We start from the raw sequence: 12,854 nt of genomic DNA, 5'->3' as shown, positions 1-12,854 counted from the left end.
CATTGCATTTCAAATTTTGTTTGAATTTGATGTTTTTTCTTTGAAATAACTAGGTTTCTTCTTAGTTTTTTCTTATCAGTTATGTTTATTACGGTTGTATGTTACATCTAATGTTGTTAAATTAATGTTTATTGCATATTTCAGTTTAATGAGTCTCAATATGATGGTGTTTAGTGTTTGTGTGAATGACACTGTGCACCTTCTATATATGTTATTATTTAAAAGCTGCTTGTGATGGGCTTTGGTTCATCATATGACTTTCTCATCACCTTCTGCATTTGGTGGTTATCAGTGTAATACAAAGGTACAAAACAGATTTCAGTACTTCAATAGGTTGGCATATTAACATTATATCAGATAATGAAATTACGGTATTTAACTGTAAATTTAAGTTAAAACCGTACAAAAAACTGTAAATTTAAGAGAAAACCGTAAAACCTAAAACGTTGCTACAGTGTAGGCATTTTTTTGTTTTGTTTTATGCCTTTATTTAGATAGGACAGTATAGGTGGTGGGTGAGAGAGACTGCAGAACATGAGATCCAGGGGCGAGATTGGATCCAGTATTCGAGATCCAACTTCTCTTGACATATCCCTAAACCTACCTGTCTCCACCCCCTGGATGTTCATGTAACCTCACCCCCTGGTCCAGGGGCTCTGGATCTTGTAGTGAGGGGCTACTGGGCCAGCGGCATCCACAACAGATGCAGTTTACTAGAGAAATCTATTAATAAATTAATAACACTGTTGTTTATCTATAAACAGTCTTTTTGCATAAACTGACCTAAACTCAAACACAATTTTGTAATGTAAAGTAACCTCCAGTATAAATCTTATGTTCATAACACTTCTTAATGCAAACGGTGTTATATTTACCACACATTGAAGTAACGATGGAATGACCCCTTATGAACAGTCAGACTTCTTGAATTAATATAAAGATCTGTATGCAATGGTAGCCGTTCTAAAACTATAGTTAGACAGAGGCCTTTTACATAGAACGCGTTTTTTGTAACACTATGCTGCTTTTCCATTTTTCTAAACATGTGCTGAAGTCTTTCGGAGCAGTGTTCTAAAAACGTTCACACACTCTTGAGATTTTGCGCTTTTTTAACCGTTCCACTGCCCGAGTCCCGCGTTTATCAATACAAAAACGTGTTCTGTGAGAAAGGTCTCCGAAGGCCAACGAGTTATATATTGTCTTTCAAAATTATTTTTACCTGTCAAAAAAAAAAAAGAAAAAGAAAGAAAGAAAGCGTAGCAAGCTCTCAGCTCCCTCCAGCTACAAACCCGAATTAACACTTTCAAACTTATGTTAACTCTTCTCATTTTTGGTGTCGTCACATCTTTGAGTTTTTATTTTTCATCTGACTGTGTAATCCGTTGTTGACAAGTGAGAAATAGTTAGGACCTCATGAACCGCTCCAAGTTCATCTTTCGCACTCTGGACTTCCGTTCTTATTTTTAAAACGTAGATATATAGTTCAACTGCAATATACGCTTTTCTAAAGTAAAGAAAAAGAAACCACTCAAAAGAGGGACTTTTTAAAAGACATTTTAATTTAAGTTGATGTCAAAATGACTCCAAGATATGACAGAACATAAGCTGTAACAATATCAAAAACTGCTGGACATTTCCATCCCCCATCACTTCCTCTAATAAAAGAGCTATAATACAAAATCTCCACTGTGGTCCAATGCACTGATCCTGTTCGGAGTTGGTAATTTAAACATTAAAACAGAAGAGAGGTCCCAAATAAGGATGAGATCTGTGTGTGATAGTGAAAGTGATTTAACATCCTGTTCAATTATACATGACCAGACCACCACAGAGGAACTAACTGAATTAATGAAAACCCTTTCCCTCTCAGCACAGTAATCAACATCCACTGACCAGACGGATGTGTTGTCCACACATTCTACGACACAAATGGGCCGTTCCGGAGAATCTGGACAAAAAAAAAAAGAGCTGCACTATACAAATGCAAATAACTGATTTGTTATGTTAAAGGGATAGCTTGTTCAAAAAAAGTCAAATTAACTGGATTTGGCATCCAACACAGGGTTTAATAACCCAGATAATTTAATTTCATATTTTGATCCCTCTGGTTTTTGTATTTTTTTTTTATAAATACAAAAGGTAGGGAAATCAGGCTAGCTTTAATTTTTGAGGGAACATCTTTAAATTCAAACATGCTGATAACAGTAGTGGAAAGGATCTTATCTTAAAAAAAAAAAAGAAAAGAAAAAAAAAAAATAGGACACCTCAGGTTTTTTTTACACACATTTTTAGCTTCTGTCCATGTTCTCCTCCACTCTGCCAACACCAAAAACTCAATGTTTTGTTCAGCAGCAGTATGGGACATTCGCAGTCTATGAGGACCTTGTGTGAAGGTTCTAGCGTCGTCTGAAGGCTCTGGATATTCTCCAAGCATTTGGTTCCTCGTATCGGTTGTAGAGGGGCTCCAACCGCTGCTGTTTCTTCTGTTTGCTGAGGCGTGTGGGATCAGAGACTTTAAAGAAAGCTGGCGCAAATTCTACAAGCCATCTCGGGTCAATGGTGGTCACCTCCCTCATGTACTCCTTGGTGGTCAGCACAAGCTCATGGTACACCACCCTGGGGAGAAGAACGCAGTAAAACTAGCTTTAGTACAAGCAGCATGAATACCAGTCGTGTTGTTAATCGCTTTTTGCAAACATACCATTCTGGTTGGCGATTGAACAACGCACTGGAGGGGTGGATGTAGACCACCTGCTGGTCTATGAGGGTCCTGTAACCTTCTTGAGGGTCCTTTTTGCCTGCGTTTCGGAAGAAACCACTGCAGATGGCCTTCTGTACACGTACTGTGGCTTTACCACATGATACCACATCCAACTTGTGTCTGAAGAGAGAAAAATATGTAATTATGGAGTGTAAAGGCCCGTTCACACCAAGGATGATAACTATAACAATACATTTTAAAAATCATTCTAATTCTATGACAATAGGGATGTTCACACCACAACAACAATAATAATGACAAAAAGGAATGACATCAATGGAATCACTTCCAAAAAAACATCTAGCCAATCGGAATCCACTCAACTTTAAAGAGCTTGAGCAAAGCAGCGACAACATAACCGCAGTTCATACTTATCTTTATAGTTATTGCTCTTAGTGTGAACAGGCCTCAAGGCTTAGGTTGTGTAATACAAATGAAGGAAGTCATATAAAGTTACTGTTATTCTCAACCCCTCACCTGTCCATGATGCCCAGCATCTGTTTGCGGATATCCTGCGCACGCCTGAGAGATCGCGCCTGGATGAAGTTTTCGTAGCACCAGGGGTTGGAAAACTTGTTGTTCTTCCAGGAGTTGTAGACAGCCAACAAAGTCAGGTGGTCCCCCTCAGGCTGGTGAAACTTAGCCTTCTTCTGGTCTGCCAGAGCTTGCTTGTCCTGAGATTTAGAGTGAAATCATGATTACTATCTTTAGGATCAGTCTGCTAGGATACCTAAAACTCTATGTGATGATGTAACTGTTCCTTGACCATTCATGGATGTGTTAATGTGTGTGGGCCAAATGAGTACCTTTGGTCTGTAGAAGACATTCTGTACTGAAAGCATGGACACAATGGTCAGCATCTCTTCGCTGCAGCCAAGATGGACGGACATGATCAACATCTTACAAAGCATGGGCTCTAGAGGAAACTCAGCCATCTGATAGGAACAGTGACAAGAAACTTAATACTTCATTTTGAAAACTGAGCAGCTACAATCAAATCCGTTGAAAACCGTACTAAAATAGACACATGCAAACTTACTCTACGACCGAGGCGTGTAAGCAAGCCTTCATCATCCAACGCTCCCAGAGTGTATAGCTGCTCCATGGCTGTGATGAGCGTCTCCATGGGCGGAGCATCCATGAAATCAAATGACAACAGGTCATTGATGCCCATTGCCTGATTAGAGGAAAAGAAAATTATCAGCTTATTTGCACATGCCAGCATTTTAATATTGTCCCAAAATGACTTGACATTAGAACTGTTGAATTGTACCTTTAGAGATAGTACAGTGCTGGCCAAGTTAGTTCTCTGAATCTCAGGTACGTTGGTGGTGAGCATCTCATCTCTGTAGGCACGTTCTGTGTAGAGTCTGTAGCACTTCCCAGGGCCTGTTCTACCTGCTCTGCCCGCTCGCTGCTTAGCCTGAGCCTACAGACCACAAGAATGCTGTTTAGGAGACTTGCATGTATACAGAATGTAGTTTGGGTCATTAGGAATGGATGTTACCTGGGAGATGGGGGTAACCACTAGCTGATCAATGCCAGTTTTGGAGTTATAAACCTTCTGCTTGACAAAACCTGGATCCACCACATAGTAGATCCCATCAATTGTCAAAGAAGTCTCTGCGATGTTAGTAGCAATGACCACCTAAAAAAAATAAAAAAAGCAGAATATTTGTTAAGGTATCAGTGATCCACATTTTCAAGAAGAGATGTTCTGATATGTCAGACCAGACATGTTCACAAGTCTCTGAGGTCCAAGTCCAAGTCACGTCTCAAGTCTTTAAATTGGAGTCCAAGTCACGTCTCAAGACTTTGTTCTATTTATTAGCAGCAGTTCTTTCAGCTAGTTGAGGCTAAATCAGTTTTGAAATACTGATTTCACAATATGATTTTCTCAAAAAAAAAAAAAAAAAAAACTTAGAAATGAAAAGGTGTCCATTTATTAATTGTCAGACAAAACGCTGCACATTTCTTTGTAAAATTGAAATATGTCAAACAACAAAACTAAATTGAAATTTTAAAACAAACCAATCAATCAAATGAATAACACAAATGAAAGATCTCATAAACAAACTAAGGCTTTGTACTCTTTTTCAAATTAAAATTAGAGGCAACCACTGTGTTTTAAACACAACACAATCCAAAGAAAGAGGCTGCATACATGCAGCATGAGCAGTTTTTAATCTAAATTGGAATGTATAATTTCGAAATTTGAAGCAAAAACAAAATGGTCTGACTTTAGTTTTGTGAAACTATTCTACATAAAACATCTGCATGAAACAAAACAGCAGACAGGCTGAATTAGAACACAGATTCACTCTCTGCCAGCAGGTGACGCTTGAACAGCAATTAAACATTGTTTCCTCGGTTGCCGCTGTAAACAAAACAGCGCTGAGGTTATGAACACTACTTTAATATGCATTATACAGAGGCAAGATGAAAAGAAAACACCATCTAAACTTTTCTGAAGACAGCCAGTTCCGCTCAGAGATACATTCATATAAACTCCCATACCAAATGACTCACGAGTCCAAGTCAAGTCCCAAGTCTTTATTTATGCGGCTTAAGTGCGACTCGAGTTTACATCTCCGTGTCAGACCATAGAAAGCAATGAATGGTACCTTTCTACTTCCAGGTGGTGCTGGGTCAAAGATCCTGGTTTGCATTTCACTGGGCAGGGCAGAGTATACTGGGAGGATGATCAGCTCTGGGACATCAGGACCAAGTGATTTCATTCGTTCGTACAGGATCTCACAGGCAGTGTCGATCTCCTCCTGACCCGTCAGGAACACCAAGATGTCACCTGCACATTAAATAACTTAATTACAGGAAGCTCATTTTCCATTTTTCTGGAAAGAACTAGTTTTTCTGTGAACAACTATGTGCGCAAAAAGTTACCTGGAGGCTCAGTGAGGTGAATCTGCATGACTGTGATCAGACTGGCATCCAGATAGTCAGTCTCAGGTTCTTTAGTGTACAAAACCTCCACTGGATATGTACGACCAGGAATAGTAAAAATAGGTGCTTCATAAAAGTACTGTGAGAATTTCACAGCGTCCAGCGTAGCAGATGTCACGATGAGCTTCATGTCAGTTCGCTTCTGTACAGTCTAAATAATACAAAAACAAGACACTATTACACATATGCCTCAAAAGAGGCGGACCAATCTAAGCACCTAAGTTTGTCACTTTCAAACGTTTTTGCCCTGTTTTTCAAGAGTAGAAAGCAACCGTGTTTAAAACAGGTTCAAACTCTTTAAGAATAGATCTTGCATGCCTCATTTTTACTTTATCAATTGAAGTTGTTTGTTGTTTACTTTAAAAAGTAAAAAAAAAAAAATAAATTCTTAATAATTGTAATCTTTTAAATAATATATTTATAATATAAGCTATTAATATTATAATATAAATTTATATATATAGTTTATATATATAAACTATTAAAAAGGCGTTTTAATTACACCAAGGCTGCTTTTTATGATTAAAAATACTTTAAAAAAACTAAACAAAAAAAAACAGTAATGTAAAATATTACTACAATCTAAAATAAAGGTTTTCTATTTTAATATGTAATGTGTTCCTTTGATGTTACTTCAGTCTTCAGTGTCACATGATCCTCCAGAAATTTTATATGATGAAGATTTGGCGCTCAAGTAAAATTTATTTTCTTTTTGTGAAAACTGTAATACATTTTTTTTCCCCCTAGGATTATTTGATTAAGAGAAAGTTCAATATAACAGCATTTATTTGAGATAGAAATTAATTGTAACAATGCAAAAGTCTTTACTATCACAATTTATAGTGTCCTTGCTAAATTAAAAACAATTTTTCAAATAAATTAATACATAAAATAAAATCTTTATTGAGCTGGACACATTGATTTTGTGAACAAAGCCTCTGAACCGTACCTTCTTGAGCAGGCCAAAGAGCACATCTGTGTGAATGGTTCTCTCATGGGCCTCATCCAACATAATGATGGCATACTGGCCCAGATCAGGGTCAATCAGACACTCTCTTAACAGCATACCGTCCGTCATGTACTTAATGACAGTCTCAGGACTTGTGCAGTCCTCAAAACGGATGGTGTAGCCAACCTGCAAAGACACAGACAGAGATCCGTTTTAAACTGCTATGCTCAAATGTTAGATCATTGTTGCCAATGTTGTGGAAATTAATATAAGCAAGCATATACCTCTTGACCTAAACAGCAACCGTACTCCTCTGACACTCTTTTAGCCACAGACATGGCTGCCACTCTTCTGGGTTGTGTGCACCCGATCTTCCCCCGTGTGGTGTATCCAGCCTCAGCCAGGTACTGAGTGATCTGAGTGGTCTTTCCTGAGCCCGTCTCACCGATCACAATTAGGATCTGGTTGTCATGGACAGCCTGTAAAGACACAATGGTTGAATCTATGAACATAACTAATCTGAAATCTAGCTCAGGATGAAAATACATATCAGATCAAGTCTCACCTGAATGAGCTGCTCTTTCAGCTTGTAGATGGGAAGACTCTCTCTTTGCTCTAGGATGGAAAGTTGAGTCTTTTTTCCATAGGAGGCCTTGTTGCCACCAAAGGCGTGTTTCTTCCATTCTGGGATGTCGTTGGGCATCATACCTATGCCCCTCATGTTGGCAGCTATCTGCCTGCCGTCAGCTGTATGGATGGTCAGCGTGTGAAGACAGAAAAAAGCATTTATTAGAGATGCACAAACATGATAACAGACTTGAGCACATACAAAGCCAGGGGGCATACAAGCATCAGAGATAGGCTTGTTATGTGCAGACCAGCTACCATCTGCCACAACAGCAGAGCTCAGGAAATCAGATCTCCCTATCAGAGAACTCCCTAAACCCCAGTATGGACAAATAGGAAGGAAGTTTATCTGGAATTATCAGTGTCTTTCATATTACATAACCACTTGATCTTTTTTTTTTAACTGGAGGCCACGGACTGCAAAACTTCCGTTTACTCACTTTACTCACACAATCCTACTTCACTATATACTTAATCAGACTGGTTTTCATTTTAGTCTTCAAATGTTACTACTACTCCATGGAGGTTGAGTCCTAAAGCATTCTAATGAAAGTCAGATGTGTGATATTCCTGTTTGATATCTCAGAATTCTGACCATAAAATAATTTGTGAAAGTTTGACTTGTTGATGCAAAGTAATATTTATCATTATCAACTATGCTGCCAAGTTTACAGGACATCTTACACCTGCATTAGAGTAGGAAGTAGTGTTGTTACGGTACAAAAATTTCAGTATTCGGTACCGATACAAGTGAAAATCCACGGTTCTCGGTACCACATGCTAATTAAAAAACACACTATTTTTAATAATAAAGTCAAACAAAAATAAAATGTACAAAAATCAATGCCATTCTTTATACTTATTTAAATTGTGTTTCAAGTTTTTCCTGCAAGTAATAAAAGTATGAAAAACAGTAAACAGTAAAGTTTCACCCAAATTTAATTTGTCGTCTAATTAATGAAATTTAAACACATTTAATTTTTTTGGTAAATAAAGGGGACTTACTATTAAAATTAAAATATGGAAGAAATATCGTGTGATTTATTTCTTTAAAAATAAATATAAATTTTTTTCATTCACGGGTTGCCGTGAATACCTTTAAATTTCTGTGTGTAGCTATATGATATAACGCTGATTTTACTCAAATGAAACGGTAAAATGCTCGTGAAGTGACACTCAGAGCAGTTCTGTAGATGTTGTTTATGTATTTATGTCTTCATTGAGACGGCAGATGATGAAATCACTGCGAGCGTCACGCACGCTTCAGTGTATATAGTAAAAAAAAAAAAAAGAAAGAAAAACGCACGTCTCTGCCATTCAGTCATTCACACAGAGACTCAAAGAACATGCGGGATTCATATCTGAACCGACTTTTGCGGCTTAATATTTACAGATACTAGTCCACGTCGCGATTTGATTTAAGTGTAATGACCTACTTTTTATTAATTCATCCAAACTTTGACAAATTCCGTGACATTCCGTGCTAAACTGTAAATTCAGTTTTTATAACTGGATTCCGAGATTCCGTCCTGCGTTTTCTGCATCGCGGAAATCATAGGCCGTACGCGTCAAGAACCGGGTTGACCGGGTACTTAAAAAAAACCTGGTACCGTGACGTTTTCATTTTTTTAGTACTGACTTGGTACCGAAGTACCGGGTCTTTTGACAACACTAGTAGGAAGTGTGACGAAGTGGTATTCTATTGCACTTTTCAGAGCAGAAATACATTTTGACATCATTCCTTATTCAGATGAAGCTAGGATGAAGTTTGAATGTCTTACCGTCAGGCAGTGGGTCCACCCAGTGTTTGTTTAGGCCCATGGGGATCGAGTCCATTTCAGCCTCCCGTTGGGCCTGTTTCACCTCCCGTCGCTCTTTGGCCAGGGCACTCTGCATCATGGCTGCTTGGGAGAGAGATCCATCGGGGTTCTGCCAGAAAAACAGAACATATGCAAGTGTAAAAATCACAGATTATGTCCAGATTCGTGAAACCAATAGCTTTGCTTCCTAAGTTGCTGTAGAGTGAGAGTACAGGTGGTTTGACCTACCTTGACAATCTTGACAGGACTCATGTCCATGCTCTGTTTGGTGTGTCCCCTCAGGAATGGAGGTTCCTCTTCCACCAGCTCAATCTCCAAGTCCTCATCTGACAGACAAACCACAACACAGACAAAATTTGAGGTGGCTGCTCAGGCAGCTAGAGGTTTTCAATAAAAATGGGAAATGGGAAGCTGGATTTTATTTATTGGTATGGTAAAAATAGAGTTAAACAAAGGTTAATCCAACTCATACCTTCCTCATCATCTACTTTAGGCAGAATTCCTGTCTCTTCATCAAAGTCTGGGAATTCCTCCTTAGACAACACATTGGCAGCAATCATCTAAGAACAGACAGATCAAAATGTTAAAATATGAACATAAGTAATAAATGTTATAAAAATAAATAAATTTAAATTTCACATTATAGATGGCAATGCACCTGTTTGATTTCCCACTTCTCCGGATCAGAGATCTTGGTGAGTCTTTTGCGTTCCAATGTGTCATCCTCTACCTCTGGAGCATGGCCCAGGTTCAGGTTTGTAGGTCTGTCAGGATTCCTCATGGCCGTTTCTTCCTGACCTTCTCCACCCACATTTCTCCTCCTGTTAGGGTTCAGGTCTTCACCAGTATCCTGGTCAACGTCCTTGTAAAAGAAAGACAACCCAACAAAAATCAGCCCACATATAATGCACAGTGATCAGTCAATATATAATACAAGCTGAGCACAAAATGTCTTTCATATATGGAAGATATAAGCTAAATTTCTAGTCAAATAATTAATGTATAGAAGTGTTGTATAAGAGTCTGGGTGAAAGTGCTTAAAATAATAATAACAATAATACAAGGCAATTAAATAATATTAATAAAAGTTATGATAATGGCAATAGTAATTATTACTAACATTATTATCATTAAAATTACAATATACATCTAAATTTGTGTATATTACAGTAATAAAATATAGAATACTACAATAAAATTATAATAATAATAATTATTATTATTATTACTACTACTACTACTACTATGATCACTAGAATTAATATTAAAATTTACCAGATTAAAAATAAAAATTATATTTATGTTAAGTGGCAGAATCTCAGTATGCAGAATCTTAAAATGATTATTAATCTTTGTTTTATTTTTAAGAATTTAACAAATCTGTAAATAAAATGTAGAGATTGAAATATGCTAATTTGAACTGTTCTCTAAAGTGGTGACTTTTGGACCATTGGCAGTTTTGTCTGTTCTCTCTCATGGCTTTCATTAAGACACAGCTACCTCACCTTCATACTGAGACTTGTTTTGGATCCAGTGAAGGACAACACCTTGACTTTGACCCTTTGACCTTTGCTGACCACATCTGCCACATTTGCTACCCGACCTTCTCTCCTGAGCTCAGAAATATGGACCAAGCCTTCCCAGCGTTTTCTTTATGAAAGAAAGATTAAAGAGAAATGGTTTAATATCATATCATATGCACTCACTTTGAATACAATAGCCTTAAAAGTAGATTTACTACATCTAAAACATACCTAAGGCCTTCCAACTGCACAAAGCAGCCAAACTGCATAATACTGGTGACTTTGCCGTTGTAGATATCCCCCACAGATGGCTCCTCTGGAGGGGGCCGGTCCACATGCTTGTCCTTCCAGCGGTCTGAGCCTTTGTCTTTGTCTTTGTCTTTGTCTCGGTCTCGGTCTCCCCGTGCAGGACTCCTGGACCTGCTGCGAGAGTGCCAGCGGCTCCTGCGCTTCCTTCTGTCTCTCTCATTAGAGCGAGATCTGGAACGGGAGCGAGAGCGATGGCGTCTCCGTCTGTCTCTGTCCCTATCCCTGTCCCTGTCCCTGTCTCTGTCCCTATCTCTATCTCTGCTCCGACTGCGACTTCTGCTCCTCCGCTTCTTCTTACTGCTGCTTTCAGATCTAAGACGGATGAAACATACACGTTAAAATGCAACAACATGATGCAGCGGGGCAATCACTGCAGCATCAAGTTTAATGGCATCTATTTTATGTTACAGAAGTTCCTCACCTGTGTTTACTGCTGCTAGGTTCTGTACCACTAACACTGGGCATAAACATCTCCAACTCTTTCATGGCATCAGCAGCAACTTTCACATCATTCTCATCCAGCATACTCTAATTAGAAGAGCAGATATAGTTTATGATTACTGTTGATTAAAAACACATTATAGTTATTTATATAAAGAACGTATATATAGAATTACCCTAGTATTAGGATTGTCAGGTCTGCACAGAGCTGGAAACAGATCTTTCAGCTTGTCCTTTTCACTCTTTGGCTTAGCCACAGCATGAGAGGCTGTGCAATAAAGATCACATAAGAAAAGTATCATCAGGAGATATGGAAAAAAAACTAAACAGACGCTTGGCCTGAAGATGCTACAATCAAAACTGACTGCTATTCTATAAGACCCTGAATGCCCTTACCTTTACTGGTAGATGCTTTTGCAGGAGGACGCATGGTTTGAATGAGACGAAGCAAATTGCTGACGAGTGAATCCTAAAGGACAGAAATGACATGGCGGGTTAGATATTTCTAAAACTGCAAATGTAAAATCACAACACAAATTTGAAGGAACAAATTTTTGACAGAAGAGACTTACTAAAAATACTTACTGTGAAATCGGCTCCATTTTTAACCAGCACTGACTTAAATCCATCAATGGATGGATTTTTCTCAGCAAGACTGATTACAAACTCAGCTGAAAAACACATAAACCAACAGATTGTTAATACAGACTTCCATACACACAAAAATTGTGCCTCTGTCTTTTACATCAGTAAACAACTTTACTAACCAGACCCTTTACAAAATGTACTGTGGCAATCACAGTTTTGGCCAAAATACCTTTTATTAAAGTAATTGTTAATAATTGTTTTAAAACCTTTTAACAGTTTTCAAATAATTTCTAAGTGAGAAAGACATTTTTCAAAGAAACAACAAGCAATACAACTCTCCCACATAGTAAATACGACCACGTTACTGCCAGCAACCAGCCATTTTTTTAATATATATATAACGTTAACAGGATTCTAGATAAACGAAAGGTGTAACATAATAGGATGACTGAATTGTATTTAATAACACAAATTAATGGTTTGTATACAAACACTGATTCCACAGGTAGAAAAAGGCTAACCAACTATTTACGAAACAGCTAACGTTACCAACAACGTGACACGCGGTCAAGTTAAATTTACAAACTTACCAAGATCTTTATCGTTGATTCCTAAATGGTTGTCAAGTTCGGTACACACTTTAGACACCAAAGACAAATATTCGAGCTTTTTGAGCTCATCTTCCCCGATCTCTGCCATGTCCTTAGCAACGTTGTTGTTTAATTTACCGGAAGAAAGTGGCAGCGCTTCCTCTTGTCCTGTAACTTCTAATTCCGGGTTACACTACAAGCTCCCTCTAACGGTCAAATGAGAAATTGTTCTGAAAGTGGTCAAATCCAATTTCCAAACCTGTAATGAAATGCAAAATTAACTGT

General features: G+C 38.0%; 1 protein-coding gene across 1 annotated transcript; it reads right to left on the bottom strand.

Moving 5' to 3' along the window:
- Positions 1 to 2,257: 2,257 nt before the first annotated feature.
- On the bottom strand, positions 2,258 to 12,726 carry dhx8 (DEAH (Asp-Glu-Ala-His) box polypeptide 8). The gene is made up of 23 exons (XM_058794082.1): positions 12,570 to 12,726; positions 11,977 to 12,062; positions 11,788 to 11,860; positions 11,568 to 11,659; positions 11,372 to 11,478; positions 10,873 to 11,262; positions 10,624 to 10,768; positions 9,777 to 9,980; positions 9,591 to 9,678; positions 9,347 to 9,444; positions 9,080 to 9,227; positions 7,237 to 7,418; positions 6,956 to 7,150; positions 6,672 to 6,857; positions 5,663 to 5,873; positions 5,386 to 5,567; positions 4,269 to 4,409; positions 4,035 to 4,190; positions 3,801 to 3,938; positions 3,568 to 3,696; positions 3,239 to 3,435; positions 2,702 to 2,881; positions 2,258 to 2,616 (listed from the first exon to the last, which is right to left on the bottom strand). Exons 1-23 carry the CDS (start codon positions 12,676 to 12,678, stop codon positions 2,397 to 2,399), a joined length of 3,657 nt encoding a protein of 1,218 aa, XP_058650065.1. The 5' UTR covers positions 12,679 to 12,726; the 3' UTR covers positions 2,258 to 2,396.
- Positions 12,727 to 12,854: the final 128 nt, after the last annotated feature.

The sequence above is a fragment of the Onychostoma macrolepis genome, chromosome 12 (genome assembly GCF_012432095.1).
Source record: "Onychostoma macrolepis isolate SWU-2019 chromosome 12, ASM1243209v1, whole genome shotgun sequence".
Classification (NCBI taxonomy): domain Eukaryota; kingdom Metazoa; phylum Chordata; class Actinopteri; order Cypriniformes; family Cyprinidae; genus Onychostoma; species Onychostoma macrolepis.
Note: the sequence above shows the minus strand (reverse complement) of the source record. Positions and strands in the feature narration are given on the sequence as shown.